A 17792-nucleotide genomic window follows, 5' to 3' on the forward strand; every position below is an offset into this window, starting at 1 on the left:
CTGGCACATGGCAGACCTTCAAAAAATAACAGAATGAGTGAATGAATGGATAAATGGAGTCCAAAGTTTTGGGCTTCTACCATAGTTATTTTCGGTGAACCATATATACCCAACACATAAGAGGGATACGAATACAGTTATAAAAAGCAAAATTAGTTATGTTTCATTTTTCTTTACCTTCTAATGAAAAAAATTGGTCGCTAAAATGATCAAAAAGCAGGTAGCCTGACAAAGTAGAGTTTGAACAATCCAGTAAACAGGTAAACTGGCCTGGATTAAGGTCAGAACATACTCTAGCCTTTCAGAGTGTCCTAACTTTGTTGTTCCCTATAAGGATGATATTCCCACAAAGACGCAAACTCCTACAGTGGAGGGGAGGAGAGGTGGTACATAGCAGGCTGCATATGCAAGCTGAGAGTCTACCTCAGTGGTTTTCAACTGGTGGCTAAATCTACAATCTAGATATGTGACAATGCCTGAAGACATTCTGATTGCCAAGACTGAGAGGCTGGGGGTTAAAGAGGGGGTAGGGATGCCACCAGCATTTAGTGAGTAGAGGCCAAAGATGCTGCTAAATAAACATGCACGGGACAGCCCCATACAAGAATGAATTATCCAGTCCAAATATCAATATTGCCACTGTTGAGATATCTTAGTATATCCCCTTTTACTAAAGAAAGCATATTAAATGCAAGTGATATTATTAGATATATAACCTAAAATACACTTGAATTTAGACAATTAAATCAGCATAATTTAAAAGTCTTTGGTTACTAACAATCACTAGTGAAAATAAGACTGTAACACATCAGTATGTCAAGTTCCTGCTATTAAGAATCCCTGGTAGATCTTGGAAATAACATTTCACCTGAAAACGAGACCATCTCTAAAAATCAAATCAGCTAGAACTCACTCGACAAAATCAGACAGCTATGTAGCCTCCAAGTTACTTAAAGACGGCACTCTGCTACTGCAATACCCACAATATCTCTGGTATTTTTCCTACGTGTCCTTTTCAAATTTTACATTTTCCACAAAAGATTTCCTGTAACTCCACTAGTCTTTGTTACAGTGCCTTCCACCTAGGGGGCACTCAATTAAATGTTTGATGCCTGCAGCATTTAATAAAGGAAACTCTCCAGCCCATTCGGCTCATTCTATTTAATTATTTTTGCACTTAAGATAAGTACTACCCAAATAAGCACTCTGTGTTGTTTCTTATCTGTATGCCCTTGTTCACCACCTTCCCTGCAGCTAGACTGTCATATTTCCTTCTGTATATACCCAGGCTTCGGGATAGAGCAAGTCACCCAAAAGTAATTCCCCAAAGAAATTTCTGATTCACACGTTTTTAGGATTCAGCCAGGAAATATGTGTGAGGAGAATGAAGTGTGTTTACGGAGTTCGAGAGAATGTCCTAAAATGATTACTTTCTTTACAACACTTCTTTGGCACTCAACTTCTGCGTTCGCACGGAAAGTTTTGGGATAGCAAGACCGCGGACCAGTAAGAGTTACATAATTCTTTGGAATCTCCCACTTAAGCATCTTTCTCTTAAAGGCGGGGACCACGTTATATGCGGTTACCAAGACAACCGAGAACAGCAAAAATCTGAAGCGGTTCTATCCAAGGAAGAAATTCTAAGGTCCAAAGTTAAAGTGCGAGCCAGCAGCGCGAATTAATAGACACCGGCCACTACTGTGGCTAATTTAAAGTCTCTGTTCAGTGCCGCCCCCCCCCCCGCCTTCTTTTTTTTTTCAGGAATCCTTGTTTCGGGATAGAGACCGAAGAGAGCGCTCGGCAGACAAACGGCCGTAAGCCAGGCAGTCGTCTCCCGCCCACTTCACTCCGCCCAAATAAGCCACTGCTCTCCACAACCCCATCGCGCCCACCCAAGCCGCGGACCTGAAGGCGCTCTCTCCACAACCCCAAGATACTTAAGCGAAGAAAACGTGTGCTTCCTCGGCATCTGAGGTCAGAGATCTATTTACTACCCCTCTGCTTTGGGCCCTGCTGAGAGGGCTAACTCAATGCGGGAAGCCACTCAGGAAAGACCCCAGCTTCGGCGAGGCCTAGTCGCCGCAGTGGGAGGCGGGAGGGCCTAGCCGTCGTCTCGGCCCACGTCGCTCTGTGCCCTGAGCCCGGTCACGGCCCCGGAGAGTGTGGGCAGAGAAATGAAAAAAGGGTACTTTCAGACCCTTCCGTATCGAGGACCCCAATCAACAACCCACCTGGTGAGCGCCATCTTCTTCCGCTTGCTTCCAGCGCGAGCGACAGCACCGCGGGGCGGGCCTTTCCCAGAGACAAGTTGAGGAAAGGAGAGAGCGCGCGATGCGCAGGCGCTTTGGCCGAATAGCCTTCTGGGATTTGTAGTTCTTTGAACAAGACTGCAGTTCAGGTCTACTCTAAGCGGACCAAGCTGATATCATGGGATAAACGCTTCAGTGAAGGAAAGCAAATGCATCACTCGTACACTGTGACATGACAGGGCGTTCCCTAGGCAAAATAACGAAGTCGCGATGCCTTTTAAGCTGCTTTATTTTGTTTTCCACTCAGAATCATTTTCCTTGTAGGAGTTCCAAATAGAAGAGACTTCCCGGTATAGCAACGTTAAATAAAAGGGTGACAGGGTTTTAAAACAATAGAAAATAGTGAGAACGGAGAATGGAGAGTTATTGGATGGTCTGAAATCAGACACACTCAAAATTTTTCTTTAAACTCTATCGCTTACCCCCAGATCCCGCCCCCAAACACTCTCCTAGGGAAGTATTGTGTTATCCTTAGTTACGTTTGAAAAACTGATGTATATTATATATGCATGTTTTATGTATGTATGTGTTTTAGATTGTGGTTTACATAGATTATGGATTAAACATAATAAACTACAAACCCCAGAAGGCTCTTCAATGAAGTGGTAAGATAAATGGCATGTGCTTCAAAACATTGAGAGGAAAATGGATGGAGTATAGTTGAAAGGAGAATAGCCCCGAGTTTTGCTCATATTGAAGCTGGACGGGGAAATGGATGTTCATTATAGTTTTTTCTTTACTTTTGTATACATTTGAGATTTTCCATGATAAAAGGAAGAAACAAACTTTAATTGCAGTATAGCACACACATAGGAATATACAACACTCTAAGTGTACTGCTCTTTGAATTTTTCCCAACCAAACACACTAGTTTGAGCAGCAGCAGAAGTAACCCACATCTAGGATGACTTTATTTTTGGTGTGACAAGACATTCTCAGCTCATAAAATACTTTTTCTGCCTTAGACCTGGAATCAATCATTTCTCCAAGGAGCCCTTCTTTAAGTGGGATAGTGATATTTAGAGAAAATAATCTGGATGCTACAAGTGCCCCTGTTACTGGTCAATTATTGCTTGTAAGTGTTTTTAGTGGACAAAGCTAAAAAATTTACATATTGTTTGAGAAAATGCATTGTGCATTCATACCAGTATTTCCAAAATTGCAAATTTAGGGTTACACAGATTTTACTTTAATTTTATATGGGTATTTCTTTTGAAAATCTGTGTACCTAATGATATAACATAATTATGTATGTGAAACTACGGATGAGGAGGGACTACTGTAACAAAACACAATGGGGACTGATCTCATATTCATAGCCTCAGGGATTATGCAGACCATATACATGGTGGAAGGGGAGGGAAGAGATCTTAGAATCCTGCCTGACACAGAGTAAAAGCCACAAGAAAAAAATTCTTTTTTGGTAAATTGAGGGTTGGTGTAACAAGTGTGATCTGGGAGTTTGGAGATATAAATTCAAGCTATAGGTTCACCAGTAAGCTGTGTTATCATTGTCAAGACACTTAACTTATTTGACCCCAATTTTATCAGACTTAAAATGCTGATCATGTTACCTGTTATATATTATAGAGTGATTTGAGACTTAATTGAGGTAATGTAGGTGAATATATTTTACTCAACTCTAAAGTACTATGTAAATATATTAGTTATTACAGTTAATGTTTTGGGTGACAGATCTACTTTAATGTGTAATTTCTAAAAAGAGAAGAATAAAAGAGGAGCAAATTAGAGAAGGTCCCAGAAGCCAAGATCAAGGAGCTTAGATTTAATGCAGCAGGTGATTTGGAGCTGAAGGAGGACTTAGAGGGCCTGGGTCCAAGAAACTGGCAAGAAAAATTATTCATAAGGTGGAATGGGTTTCTATGGCAATGAGAGACAAAAGAGCACACCGAGGACAAGGTTAAAATAATTAACATGGAAAATCAGGAAGAAACGGATCAAGACCTGGGATGTAGAGTTGAAAGAAATGGGTGGAGAAGAGCTTTTATGGTCTACTTTCATTTGTCACAGAGGCACATCCCTGTGAAGCATTTCTGTCAGACATGGTCCCTCGCTTTCCTTGGGGTATATAGAGAATAGCAACTGACTTTAATAGCAATGAGAAGGCAAATCTTCTGCAATAGTAATATGATGTTATACTCTAAGGCTAAGTACTTTATTCACATTTGTGGGGTGAGGGGTTTTGTTTTCAGCTGTGCTGGAACTTTCTCGCAACATCCATCCTCTATCACAAGTGATTAGCAGCTGCCTGCTCATAATAGAGAAGCTCAGTACAGCCACAATTGGTGCTGCGCCAGGCTGCAAGGAATAATCAACTTACTCTATTCTTGATATTCCAGATAGAGGGTGGAATTTGTCTTCAGAGAACCTAGAGCCTAACTTGATTCCTAACTAGCTGTGGCTTTGTAGCCACAAGTGACACAACTCGTAGTAGTAGGGTGTAGTAGTTAAACACACAGATTCTGGAGTCAGCTTTCCTGGGTTCCCATTCCAGCTTCCTCATTTACTAGTTGTACATCCTGGGAAAACTTAACCTCTCTCTCAGTTTTCTTATGGAAAAAAAAGGCAGAGGAGTAATTATAACCTAATATCATAAAGTTTGGGGGACAATTAATTGATTGTTAATCATGTAAAGTGCTTAGAACAATGTTAAGCACTCAAAAAATAATTATTCTCTAGCCTTAACAACATTTATTTAGCTTCCTGAACTTCAGGTTTTATATTTGTAAAGTAAGGCAGTTGAACTCAATTTTATTTTTAGGGTATCTTCCAACTAACATTCTTTTCTCCAGTATGATGCATGTTTTTATTTATTGCAATGCCGGTATTTTATGCTCTGATGTCATTATGCTTTAATTATTGCTGCTTTATTTAAATTCATTCTCTGGTAAATAGTGGTCCTGCCCCACTTTACTGTTCTTCCTTGTTAGAAGTCTTTCATATGCCTTTACAATCTTTAAAAGAAATCTTAAAAGCAATGTGTTAGTTTGCATTAAAGTATAGTTAAAAAGGCTGGACTTAGAGGTTACTTAGTGACTGCAAAAGAAAAAGTGTACTTTTATCATGCAGGTATTTGGCTATCATTACTTTAGTATCACTAATAGAAGGACATTCTGACATTAGGTGCTTCTGTATGGAAGTTCCCTAATTACTTGATCAAGTCAGACCTAATTTTCAGTACATAAGAGATTCAGGAGACAGAGGAACAAGTTAAACAGCACAAGGAAACAATCAGAAAAATCCAGAATTTGAGACATTCTACAAGACTCTTCAAAATGTCAATGTTATACATATAAAAAAGTAATAGAATAGATGAAAAGAAACTCAAGAGATATACCAAATGCAATGAGTAAAACTCTTGATTGCATTCTGGTTCAATTCAGGGAAAACTATAAAAGATTTTGGGACATTTGGAGAAATTTTAACATGGATTGGCAGTAGACTACATTATAGAATTTTTGCCAATTTTCCTAGAAGTATTAATGACATTGTGGTTAACTAGGAGAATGTTCTTTTTTTTTCAATATACAAAATGTGTTTATTGGGATGTTTCCTCAACTTATCTTGATTCAGGGTGCATTTAGTACTGCTTCCTTCTGAAGGAACATCGTTCTGTAGCCTTGCTTTTCCTCCTGTAGGCTGACAGAGGATATAAAATTTAGGGAAGAAGCAAAGTTAGAGGACTCACATTTCCTAATTTCAAAACATATTACAAATCTACAGTAATTAAGACAGTGTAGTATTGGTCTAAGGACAGACATATAGATCAATGGAATAAAATGGAGAGTCCAGAAATAAAACCACATGTATGTGGTCAGCTGATTTTTGACAAGGGTGCTGTTATGGTATGAACACATCTCCCTTAAATTCATATGTTGAAACCTAACCCCCCAATGTGATAGTGTTAAGAGATGGGACCTTTGAGAGGTGATTAGGTAATGAGGGTGAAACCTTCACGAATGAGATTAGTGCCCTTATAAAAGAGACCCAGACATCTCTTTCGCCTTTCATCATGTGAGGACACAGAAGAAGGTGCCATCTGTGAACCAGAAAGCAGACCTCCACTAGACACTAAATCTGCTGGCACCTTGATCTTGGACTTCCTGTTCTCCAAAGCTGTGAGAAATAAATGTCTGTTGTGTATAAGCTAGTTTATGGTATTTTGTTATAGCAGCCCAAATGAACTAAGACAAGTACCAGGCCCATCTGATGAGAAAAGAATAATCTTTTCAACAAATGGTGCTGGGAAACTGAATATCCACATGCCAAAGAATGAAGTTGGATCCTTACTCCACATCTTTTATAAACATTAACTAAAAGACTTAAATATAAGAGCTAAAACTATAAAACTCTTAAAACTTATGAGTAAATGTTCATGATATTGGATTTGGCAAAGGATTCTTAGATATTATACTCAAAGCATGAGCTGTTAATAAAAGAAAGAAATAGATGAATTTCATAAAAATTGAAAACTTTTTCCTTCACAGGATACCATAAAGACAATGAAAAGACAAGCTACAGAATGAGAGACAATATTTGTAAATCATACGTCTGATAAGGAACCTATGGCTAGAATATGTAAAGAACTCTGACGTTTCATCAACAAAAAGACAATCCAATTAAAATAATGGACAAAGGATTTAATCAGATGTTTCTCCAAAGAAGATATGTGAATGAACAAATAATCACATGAAAAGTTGTTTAACACCATTAGCAATCAGGGAAATGCAAATCAAAGCTACAATGAGATGTCAATTCATATTCACCAGGATAGGTGAAATAAAAAAAGATAGACAATAACAAGTTCTGATGAGGATGTGGAGGAGTTGGAACACTCATACACTGCTAGTGTTATTGTGCAATGGTATAGCCTCTTTGGAAAAGTTAAACTTAAACTTAAAGTTAAACTCAAAAAGTTAAACTTAGGGTTACTATATGAGCCAGCAATTCCAATCTTTGGTATATATCTAAGAGAATTAAAAACATGTCTAACTCAAAACTTGAATACAAATATTCATAGCAGCGTAATTCATAATAACCCTAGAGTAGAAACAACCTAAATGTGTATCAACTGATGAATGAATAAACAAAATGTGATATATCTATGTAATGTACTATTATTTGGCAATAAAAAGGAATGTAGTATTGATATTTGCTAAAATATGAATGACCCTTGAGCGAGTGTAGACAACTCGCAAAGTTGGAGGGAGCCTTCTAACATCGGTTGCAAGTTTGGGGGTTCCTAAAGCCACTCTTTGATTTAATAATTCTTTAGAAGGATACACAGAACTCTGTGACTGGTATTATTACAGGGAAAGGATATAGATTAAAATTAGCTAAAGGAAGAAGTGTATAGGGCAGAGTCCAGGAGGATCCAAACGTGGAGCATCTACTTATCCTTTCCCTGTGTAGCCAGGACAACATTACTCTCCCAGCACCAGGGTGTGACAGTAAGCAGAGAGTATTGCCAACCAGGGAAGCTTGCCTGAGCCTCAGTGTCCAGACTTTTTATTGGGCCTCCATCATATAGGCATGACTGATTGCCTATGTGGTTGATCTCAGTCTCCAGCACCTCTAGATGTTAGCTGATACAGTGTGATCTAGAGCCCCCATGTTAGATCCCATTGCTGGTCTTTCTGGTCAGCCCTCACCCTAAGGCTATTTGATGTGGCCAGCCCCCACACTAAATCAAAAATTTAAGACTACCTGGTGACCCATGGCTCCCAGGCAAACAAAGGCACTCTTATTAGCCATGACATTTCAAGAGCTTAGAGATTACTTCCCAAAACCTGAGGATAAAGGCTGGATCTCTGGGCAAGGTTAAATTCCTTGCTATAGAAACCTTGAAAACATGATGCTTAGTGAAAGGAGCCAGTCAAAAAAAGCTAGATGTTGTCTAATTCCGTTTATATAAAATTTCTGGAATAGACAAATCCATAGAGACAAAAAATAGATTAATAGTTACCTGGGGCTGGGTTAAGCAGGGACGAGAGATAGGAAAGGTGAGCGACTGGCTGCTAACGGGTACAGGGTTTCTTTCTGGAGTGCTGAAGAATTATGGAGTGCTGATGGCATCACAACTCCATAAATATACTAAAAACCATTGATCTGTACACTGAAAAAGGTGAATTTAATGGAATGTGAAATATATCAAACCTATAAAAGCAAAGTCAAGAAAAATGCAGAATTTATAAAATGAATAAATGAATAAAAAGTATGATATAATATCCTTTCATTCATTTTTTCCCAAATGAGCAATAGAATGATTTTGTTGAATGTTTTTTTAAAAAGTCTGTAGAAAATCATCGTTGACTTGACCATAAATTAACTTAGAGAGATGATATCTTTACAACTTTATGTCTCAGGAACACTTTAGGTTTTGACATATTAAAATCTTTCATATTTTCCAATAACATTTGAAGTTTTCTTTACATAGATTGTACACCTCTCTGAATATTGATTTTTAGGTATTTTATTTCTTTGTTATTGTAAATGCAATCTCTATTTTCATATGATTACTAAATATAACAGTAATTTTTAGTAAGCAAGACAAAAATGTTCTGAAATGCATCAATTTCTGAGTAGAATCAATTTTTTGAGTGTATATTACTTAAAGTTAGGGTTAACTTGTGTTTGGAGAAATGTGCTCCTATATCTTCTTCCTGGGACTGAGTAATTCTTTGGGTTGATGCATAAGAAAGCAGCTTTGCTGTCAGCTCTGAGACTACCTGTTTAAAAGCACCGTTAGACCTGTTGACCCCATTTCTTTCCAGATTTAATTATTCTTTTTGAAAGTTAGCTGTAACCTTAAGGGGATTTGAAACACAAGGCTCCAGTGAGAATGAAGCCTTAGACCCAAGATAACTATCCCTTTTTCTATTGAACAGCCTGGAGGGGGAACAATTTGCCCCTTGCCGTGAGCACTGTCATTTGTTTTGATCATGTTCATTTCTATCAGGTGTGCTGCTGGCTCAGAAAACAGCCATCTGATACCTGAAGTTACTCCTTACGTGACTCCCTTGTCTTTTCTCTAGTAACGAGATATTCCACCAGCAAGTGCCTATTCGTGGACTAAGGAGCTACAGTGTGAGCGGATGGCTATGATTTAGTAACTCTAATGGGAAAAATACTGGAACAATAAGAATAGCTATTGTTTGTTGATGTACTCTTCTGTGCCTATTTATCTTATTTAACCCTTACAAAAACCCTATAGGTAGTTAACTCTTATTATCCCCATTTTACACATAGAAAATGGAGGCTTAAAGAGGTTATGTAAGTTGCCCCAAATGACAATGTAAAATGACTAATCTGGAACTTAAACCCAAAGAATTTGATCTTAACCACTATTCCATACTGGCTCCCAGGTGAAAAATTCTTTCTAAGAAATCTAGAGTCAAACAGACTTGAGTTTGAGTCCTGCCTCCTAGCTCTGTAAACTTCAGCAATTCTATCTACTTCACAAGGCTGTGAGGATGACATGACATAATGAATGTCAAGTGCTTAAGTGCTTGGCTCACAGTGAGTACTAAATAAATATCAGCGGTTAGTCTTCAAAAAGTATCAAAAATTTATCAAGTGCTTTTTCTGTACCAAACCCTGTGTTCATTTGGGAAAGGGTGGAGGTACGCACAAAGTTAAATACTGCATAGCCTGAGTCCTACAGACCCCCTAGCGGGTTGATAGATCTAAGGTTTGTGGGCTGAATCTGGCCCTCAGAAGTGTTCTGTATGTCCCACACATGCTTTAAAACGTTTGAATTATTTGCAGACATTTAAAAATGGGGAGATTTTAAGATTTTAATTTTAATACAAATCTGGATTTCCACCTTCTTTTGAAAACCAGTAGAACTGGCAACACTGGGCCTGCATTCTCGTATGGCAGCAATGATCTAGAATGCAGTTTGCCATGTGGGAATGTGGGCCACAGTCCTCACCACTCCCTATTGCATCAAAAGCTGAGGAAGTCAGTGGCCATTCATTGTCGCAGTCTCTTATGAAGAAATAATCTGCTTCATGTACCTATGATGTTCTTATAAGAAAATAAAAGGTAGGTCAAGGTAACTGCATGACTTAAGAAAAATGGACAATGTTTTTGTTTTTAAGAGCCAGGATTATTCTCATGCCTGACCTGCTTCGCTTATTATTTATTATCTTCTTGCCTCTGTAGGCATTTGAGTTTGCAACCCCTGGTATTAAAAGATAATCTCAGAATGTGATAAGTGTCATGCTGGAGGCAAGCCCAAGATCCTTTGGAAGTACCAGGGAGAGGCACTTATCCAGGTCTGGGGGTCAGACTATGTATTTCCTCTATCGTCACTTGACCAAGATTATGTGCCATTAGTAGGTGAGGCCCAGGACAGTGGAAGAGGTTTGGGTGGTGGGCAGAGTAGGGGAGCTGTTTAAGTAGATGGAACAGCATGAGAAAGGGCTCAGAGGTAGCAGCAAAAGCCTCTGCCTTTGATCTATTGACCCGCCTTTGACCTTCCTACACAGACTGTCACCCAAGGTGGGTGGTGTCTCTGGCTCTCTCATCACTAAGAGAGAAAAGATGACTGAACCTAGTCCATGGCTGAGCCCTTCTGGCTCCATATACCAGCCGCACTCACATCCCTTAGTTCTACTGACTCCCCAGACACACAGGTATGCTTGGAGACCACCCCTCAAAAACCCATCCATACAGGCTCCTAATAGGAATCTTTATACCCATTACCCAGTTACACACCAACAATGATATAAGGCTATTCCTTCAGAGAAGGAGCTGAGAATATTTCAGTATGTAAATAATAGAAGTTAGAGTCTGTGTGGCCAGTGGAATTTCTACCCTCTCCCTATAGAATAAACCACCCCTAAATACTTGTTTCGGAAAAGGCAAGTTAAATTCCTCCTAGGGCAATAAGAGAAACCTCTAGTGGTGAGAGAGTTTCTCTGGGAGTAATCTCAAAAAGTGGAGAGAAGGAATCTTTTCTCATCATGAGAATGGAAGCCTTTCAGAATGGGCAGGGCCAGGCTCAGTTACAGGTAAAGTAACTTTCTTCATAATGGGTAGACTATGATAATTTTTTTTTTTTTTGATTGAGGGCATCCATCCAGCAAGGGAACTAGCAGGCCTAGATGTGACTGATGAGAAGGCCAACTGAAAGTGAAGGACTTAAGCCTATCCTTGCTAATAGACAGAAACATATTCCTACCAGGGGTCTGAGAGACTTGGCAGAGGCTGCATAATGGCTTAGGGTGGGTGAAAACCGAGGATGGAAGATTTCCCTTGTGGAGTTCAAGGTCAGGTTCAACCTATAGTGAAGAACTCTGCTCCAAACCATAATAAGATATTACATCCACTAGGATAGCTATCTTTAAAAAGAGAGACAGTAACAAGTATTAGTGAGATGTGGAAAAATTGGAACCCTTGTACATTGCTGGTAAAGAAAATGTGGTATATCCATATAACTATTATTTGGCAATAAGAAGAAATGAACTACCAATATATGAATCAACGTACATAAACCTTGAAAACACTAAATGAAAGAAGCCACAAAATACCAGATAGTATATTATTCCATTTATATTAAATGTCCAGAATGGGCATATCCATACAGAATGTAGGTAGTGGTTGCTTGGGGCTGGGGCCAGGGTGAGAGGAGGAGAGGGGAGGACTGAGAAAGAGAAGTGACTGCTAAGGGCTATGGGTTTCTTTTTGGAGTGTTGAAAACATTCTAAAATTATTTGGTGGTAATGGTTATGCAACTCTATGAATATTATAGAAACCACTGAATTGTATACTTTGAAGAGATGAATTTTATGGCCTGTGAATTATATCTCAATAAAGCTGTTATTAAAAAAAAAAAAATCTCTGCTCCAAATTTCCTTTGATTCCCTCTGAGATAATTAGTATTCACGACAGACTTTGCCTCATCCTATTTTTGTTTTTTAATGCCTGAGCCTCCCTTTGCTGATTAAGTCCTTAGCTGATGGTTTTACTTAAGGTTTAGCCTTTTGTGGTGATTATGGCACATGAAGGTAGACTCTCAACTTCACCACTACTTATATGATCTTGAGCAAGTTAGTTAGCTTCTTGACCTCAATTCCCTCATTTGAAAAAATGGAGATAATAATTGTACCTCTTTAAAGGTTAAGTGTGAAGATAAAATGACTATAAATAAAGCCTGTTTAGAACAGTACCTAGTATAGTACATAGTAAATTCTATATAGTATTTGTAATGATTATTTATATATTAAATCCTAGAATAGTGTTGAATACATAGAGTGCCCTGTAAGTATTAGCTATTGTTATTATTATTATTAATTTATTTTTATTAGAAAGAGTAATGGCTAACTTGCTCAAGACTTTATTGTTCTGCCGTTGATGAACATCTGAGCTGTTTCCAGTTTGGGATTATTCATGAATGATGCAGCTTTGAATATTTCTGTATCACTCTCTCCAGGGTACACATTGGGAGTGGATTGCAGAGTTACAGGTAGGTGGATCTCCCTATTTTCAGGTAATGCCAAACCATTTTCCAGAGCAGTTGATTCTGTTTATAATCCTACCTCCAACACTTGATATGTTTGTCTTGTAAAATTTACATCAGGTACATAACGATGGCATCGATTTTAGTTGGCATTTTCCTGATTACTTATAAGGACATACCTTTGATTTTCTCTTTTGTGAAGTTCCTGTTCAAGTCTCTTGTCCATTTCTTACTGAGTTATATGTCTTTTTTTTGTGTTGATTTGTGAGAGTTCTTCATGTGGTTTGGAAACTAGTCCTTTGTCTATGGCATTTTCTACTGCTCTGCTTGCCTTTTGCTCCAACAGTGGTACATTCTCAAGAACGGAAAGTTTTAATTCTTAAGTACAAAAAGTATGAATCTATTTTATTATGGATAATGCTATTTGTTTCTTGATTAAGAAATTCTTCCCTGTTCCAAAGTCTTGAACATGCTTTCCTGTATTATCTTGTAAAGTTTTTATAGTTTTTCCTTTTATACTTAGGTCAATTCCATCTAGAATTGACTATTGTGAGATAGGAGTGCAGTTTCTATTTTTTCTACATGGATGTTCAATTTTAGCAGACCATTTATTTTAAAGTCTGTTCTTTTCTCACTGATCTGCAGGCCACCTCTGTGGTATAACAAGTGTCCATATATGTAGATCTGTTGAAGCGTCTTCATTATGTCCTTTGTATAGCAAGTCCTACCCTGTTCTTATGTGTTTCATTGTGGCACTTTACTTTGAAAATCAGTTTATCAGTTTCAACCAACCAACCAACCAACCAACCAACCAATCAATAATAGACAGCCAAACAGACAGACAGATACATACATACATGCATGCATACATACATACATACATACATACATACATACATACAAACAAAACAGTTTTCTCAATTGGTATACATCTCAAGATCTAATTGGAAGGTAGTGAGCAGGGACTTTTTCATTTCCATTTGGAAGTAAATGAAAAAGCATAGATTTAGTTGCTGCTCAAAGTTGCCTTATTCTAGGGACATCAGTATGGGATTGAAAACAACTGGCAAAGAAGGGCAGAGCCCAGAGAATCACTGAGCATAGAGTCAGAACATGTCTTCCCAGTCCTTTTTTACCTCTGGGCGCTGCACCTCCATCAGTTTGACTTGGGCTTTCTGTTACTTGCAACCAAAAGCATCCTAACATCAATAAAATATCTTAAATGCAGACTTGACTAGAAAAGCAAGTAAAAAGGTATCTTTGTGAAAAGGAAAACAGCTGTCACAAAAACTATGAATTTTATTCTATAGGAATATGTAATAATAATGATAATGATGACAATTATAGCTAACATTTACTGTGATAAGAAATGTACATTTATGATCTTATTCAATGGCCATAACCTCCCAGTGTTATTCTTTTTCCGGTCCCAGTGATGGTAAGTAACTCTTACAATGTCACACAGCAGTTAGGATTCAGATAGTCTGTCTGAATCCAACACACTCATCAGTTGCTGCTTCAACTTAGAATTCTTTATTAAATAGAGAGAATTAAACACTTTGAGAAGAGTGAGAGTGAGATTTTTAGGAAAAGGGTAGTTCTACCTCACTACTAATAGGGTCATAAATGGCTATAACCTTTCTAGAGAGCAGTTTGACAGAATATATTAAAACGTTTACATTCTGACGATATTTATAGTAGTAGTTTTTTAACTGCTAATTCTACTTTTAAAAAATGAATAGTGCCCCATAATGAAGATTTTTTAAGGATATTCATAGCATCAAAATTTTTAGTAGCAAAAATAGATTAAATAAATGTTGGGAACTAAAATACTAATGCAGCTATTAAGAATAATGTTTTAGAATTTTTAATGACAAGAAAAATATACTGTCTTCAGTGAAAAAAGCAGATTACAAAACAATATTCACAGCAGGATTTCTATTACATATATTATTTAAAAGACTAGAAGGATATACTGTAAAACGATAGTAGTGATTATCTCTACAGGGTACGATTATGGATAATTTAAATTTTCTTCTTTGACTTTTCTAAAATGTTCAAGTTTTAACCATAAACTTACAGAACATTTAATTTATGAAAATTTCAAACATATTCAAAAGTAGAGAGAATAGAAAAATGAACCTGATGCATTCACCATCAACTTTAACAATTTTCCACACAGAGTCGATCCTGCCCATCATACTCTTTCCCACTCCCTCCCCCGGATCATTTTGAAACAAACCTCAAACATCATATTTCCTTTGTAAAAATTTCGGCATGTCTGTCTGATAAGGACTCCTTTTTAAAAACCACAACCATAGTACCATTATCATACCCAAATTTTAAAAAAGAATTCCTTCAGATCACGATATTATCAAATATCCAGTCAGTGTCAGCATTTCCCTGATTGTCTTAAAATTTGTATGCATTTTATGTTATGTTTTTTATGTTTTATTGGTTTTGCTCTTCAGTATATGTGGTTCATTCGAGTCGAGAGCCACATAAGTTTTATCTGTTGCGATCGGTTGATATGTCTCATATCTTACTCGTAGGTTCCCCTCCAACTCTATTTTTTTCATGCAGTATTTATCAAAGAAACCAGGTCATTTGTCTTGTAGCATTTTCCATAGCCTTTATTTTATATCTTCAAGATGTTGTTTTTCCTCTGTTTCTTGTAAATTCTTCATTAAATCTAAAAGCTTGATCAGATTCAAGTTTCTGTTTTGCTTTTTTTTTTTTTTTTTTGTGGTGGGGTGAAGGGAGGGATAAAGGAACTTCAGAGATGGTGGTGTTTACTTCTATTAGGAAGATCCAAGTTCTGGTGGCTATTCTTGTGATGTTAGCAGCCATTTATGATCATTGCTACACACATAAATCATTAGGAATTGCAAGCAAATTGGTGATGTTCTATCATTCCTTTTCCATTTATTAGCTGGAACACTTCTGTAAAAGAGAATTTTCCCTTCATCAACTATTTAATTATCCTTCGAAACAGATCACAAAGAGGATGAATGCCCAATCCGTTCTCTTTAATGACCAGTTTTTAAAATAATTAGGAGGTTTCCTAGCATTCTTCAAAGGCGACCTAATTTTTTTTTCTTGAGTATCATTATAAACTCACGGACTTAAAAATACTTGATGTGCTTCAATCCATTGATGTTTTTAGCTGATTGATGATCATATCATCCCACCTTTAGCAAGTGGAAGACTCTTTGTGTTGACTTCTGAGTCTTTTTGACCCAACCCCAGTAGTTTTCGATAATTTCTATGCTTTCTTTTATGACAAGATATTCCAGGATCATTGAATTCATTTCCATCCCCAGATGTGGAATGAGTTATTTCTCTAAGTAACCTCATTTTCTTTTAGTGGGACAATCTGTGTACCAGAAGGTGGTGAAGAAATGACTTTTTAAACACAAGGAATAACAGACACTGGACGGTGAATGACAGTATAAAGTAGATAGAACCATAAAAGTGTTACAGCCTAAGATCCTTTTAGAGATAGGGACATAGTCCCCTAGAACTCAATAGGAATGCCCACTCCACATCATGGACATGACTCCCAGTCATCAGGAAGACTTAAACTAATGGTTCGGCAAACTGATGTAACAAAGATGTGTAAAACTTTTAAAAAGGTATATATGTGGATAAGTCCGAGTTATCTGGAAAATTAATATAAATAAAATGCTCCATTCACCAGAACAGTGGTTCTTAGGCTTATGGTGCAGAAAAGAATCATTTAGGAAGCTTGTCAAAATCTGGATTTCTGGGTTCCCCAGGCCCTTTGAACCTGGGAGTAGGGCTTGGAATTTGTATTTTAATAAGATTTCCAAGTGTTTTTAAAGCAGGTGTTCCTACCGGCTACCCTTTGAGGAACACTGTCAGATAGATAGATAGATAGATAGATAGATAGATAGATAGATAGATAGATAGATAGATAGATGGATGATAGATAGGTAGATAGACAGACAGACAAAGAAAGTAGGGGGAAGAAGGGAATATTCCTCAGCAGAGTGCAACTTGGAGCATACTTCTGAGAACGAAACCACGTTTGAAAAATCTTAGCAATTCTCTTTTTCTGATTTCAAAAGGATTTTACTCTCTGTGGAAAATTTTTTTAAAAATAGAAAAGCAAACAGAAGAAAACAAAAACCACTTGCAATCCTGTTACCCAGAGACGATGTCCATTAGACTGATGTACATGCTCCCAGACTTCTAAAGGACATTTCCACGGCTCTGTTTTTGCCTCCAGACACTCTCAGTGACTTGCCTGGGGTCTCTCAGCATTAAGTGGGGGAGTCCACACTGGAATCCAGCTGCTGGCCCCTGAACTTCATTATACTCAGGAATAGAGGAGCTCCCCCCTCCCCTAGTATTACTTCATGCATTTATCTATACGGCACTTCTAAAATTAAATTGTAAAATTAAAAAGAATGATTTGTGTCTACCACCAGACTGTGAGCTTCTCAGCAGGGCAGGAATGGCATCTTATTAGTATCAGTGCCCTCTAAACAAGGCCTGGCTCTTAGCAGTGGAACGTAGTTGACACCCCAAAACTGTTCTTTCCAGTGAGGAGTGGGAGACAGCTAGGTGTCCACAGCCTGTCACAGAACTGAATTGCAGGTGTCCTAGATTTTCCAAGACTGATGTGGTTGTCTCCCTCCAAGACATTTTGTAGCACCCCAGTGTTCAAGAGACAGAATATCTTCCAGAAAGCATGGTGTGGGAATGTGCGAGGGTGTGACTGTCCAGACATTTCCTAATGAGGCAGCTCCCTTCCGTCTCATCAATTTTCTGGAAAATGGGGCAGCTATGAGCTGTTTGCAGCCAACACGGCAGCTGAGTGATGGCGGTACTGGCCTGGTAAAGGGGACCTGGGCAGGACACTAGCTGTGTGTATCACAACACCTAAAATTATCTAGTGTGCCACCAGGGGCACTTGTACCATAGTTTAGAAAGTCCCTGTGTAGAGACTGATATTGTGAATGTAATGTTTT

At 38.0% G+C, this 17792-nt stretch overlaps 1 protein-coding gene across 1 annotated transcript in view; it reads right to left on the reverse strand.

The window, feature by feature from the left end:
* The window catches only part of SNW1 (SNW domain containing 1), a 24082-nt gene extending 21775 nt beyond the window's left edge, over positions 1–2307 (reverse strand). Inside the window, exon 1 of the mRNA XM_016156630.2 lies at positions 2232–2307. Coding sequence (XP_016012116.1) covers positions 2232–2245 — 14 coding nt within the window. The 5' untranslated portion in view covers positions 2246–2307. The remainder of the gene's footprint in view (positions 1–2231) is intronic.
* Positions 2308–17792: the final 15485 nt, after the last annotated feature.

Source organism: Rousettus aegyptiacus, unplaced genomic scaffold (genome assembly GCF_014176215.1).
Source record: "Rousettus aegyptiacus isolate mRouAeg1 unplaced genomic scaffold, mRouAeg1.p scaffold_m13_p_3, whole genome shotgun sequence".
In the NCBI taxonomy this organism is placed as follows: Eukaryota; Metazoa; Chordata; class Mammalia; order Chiroptera; family Pteropodidae; genus Rousettus; species Rousettus aegyptiacus.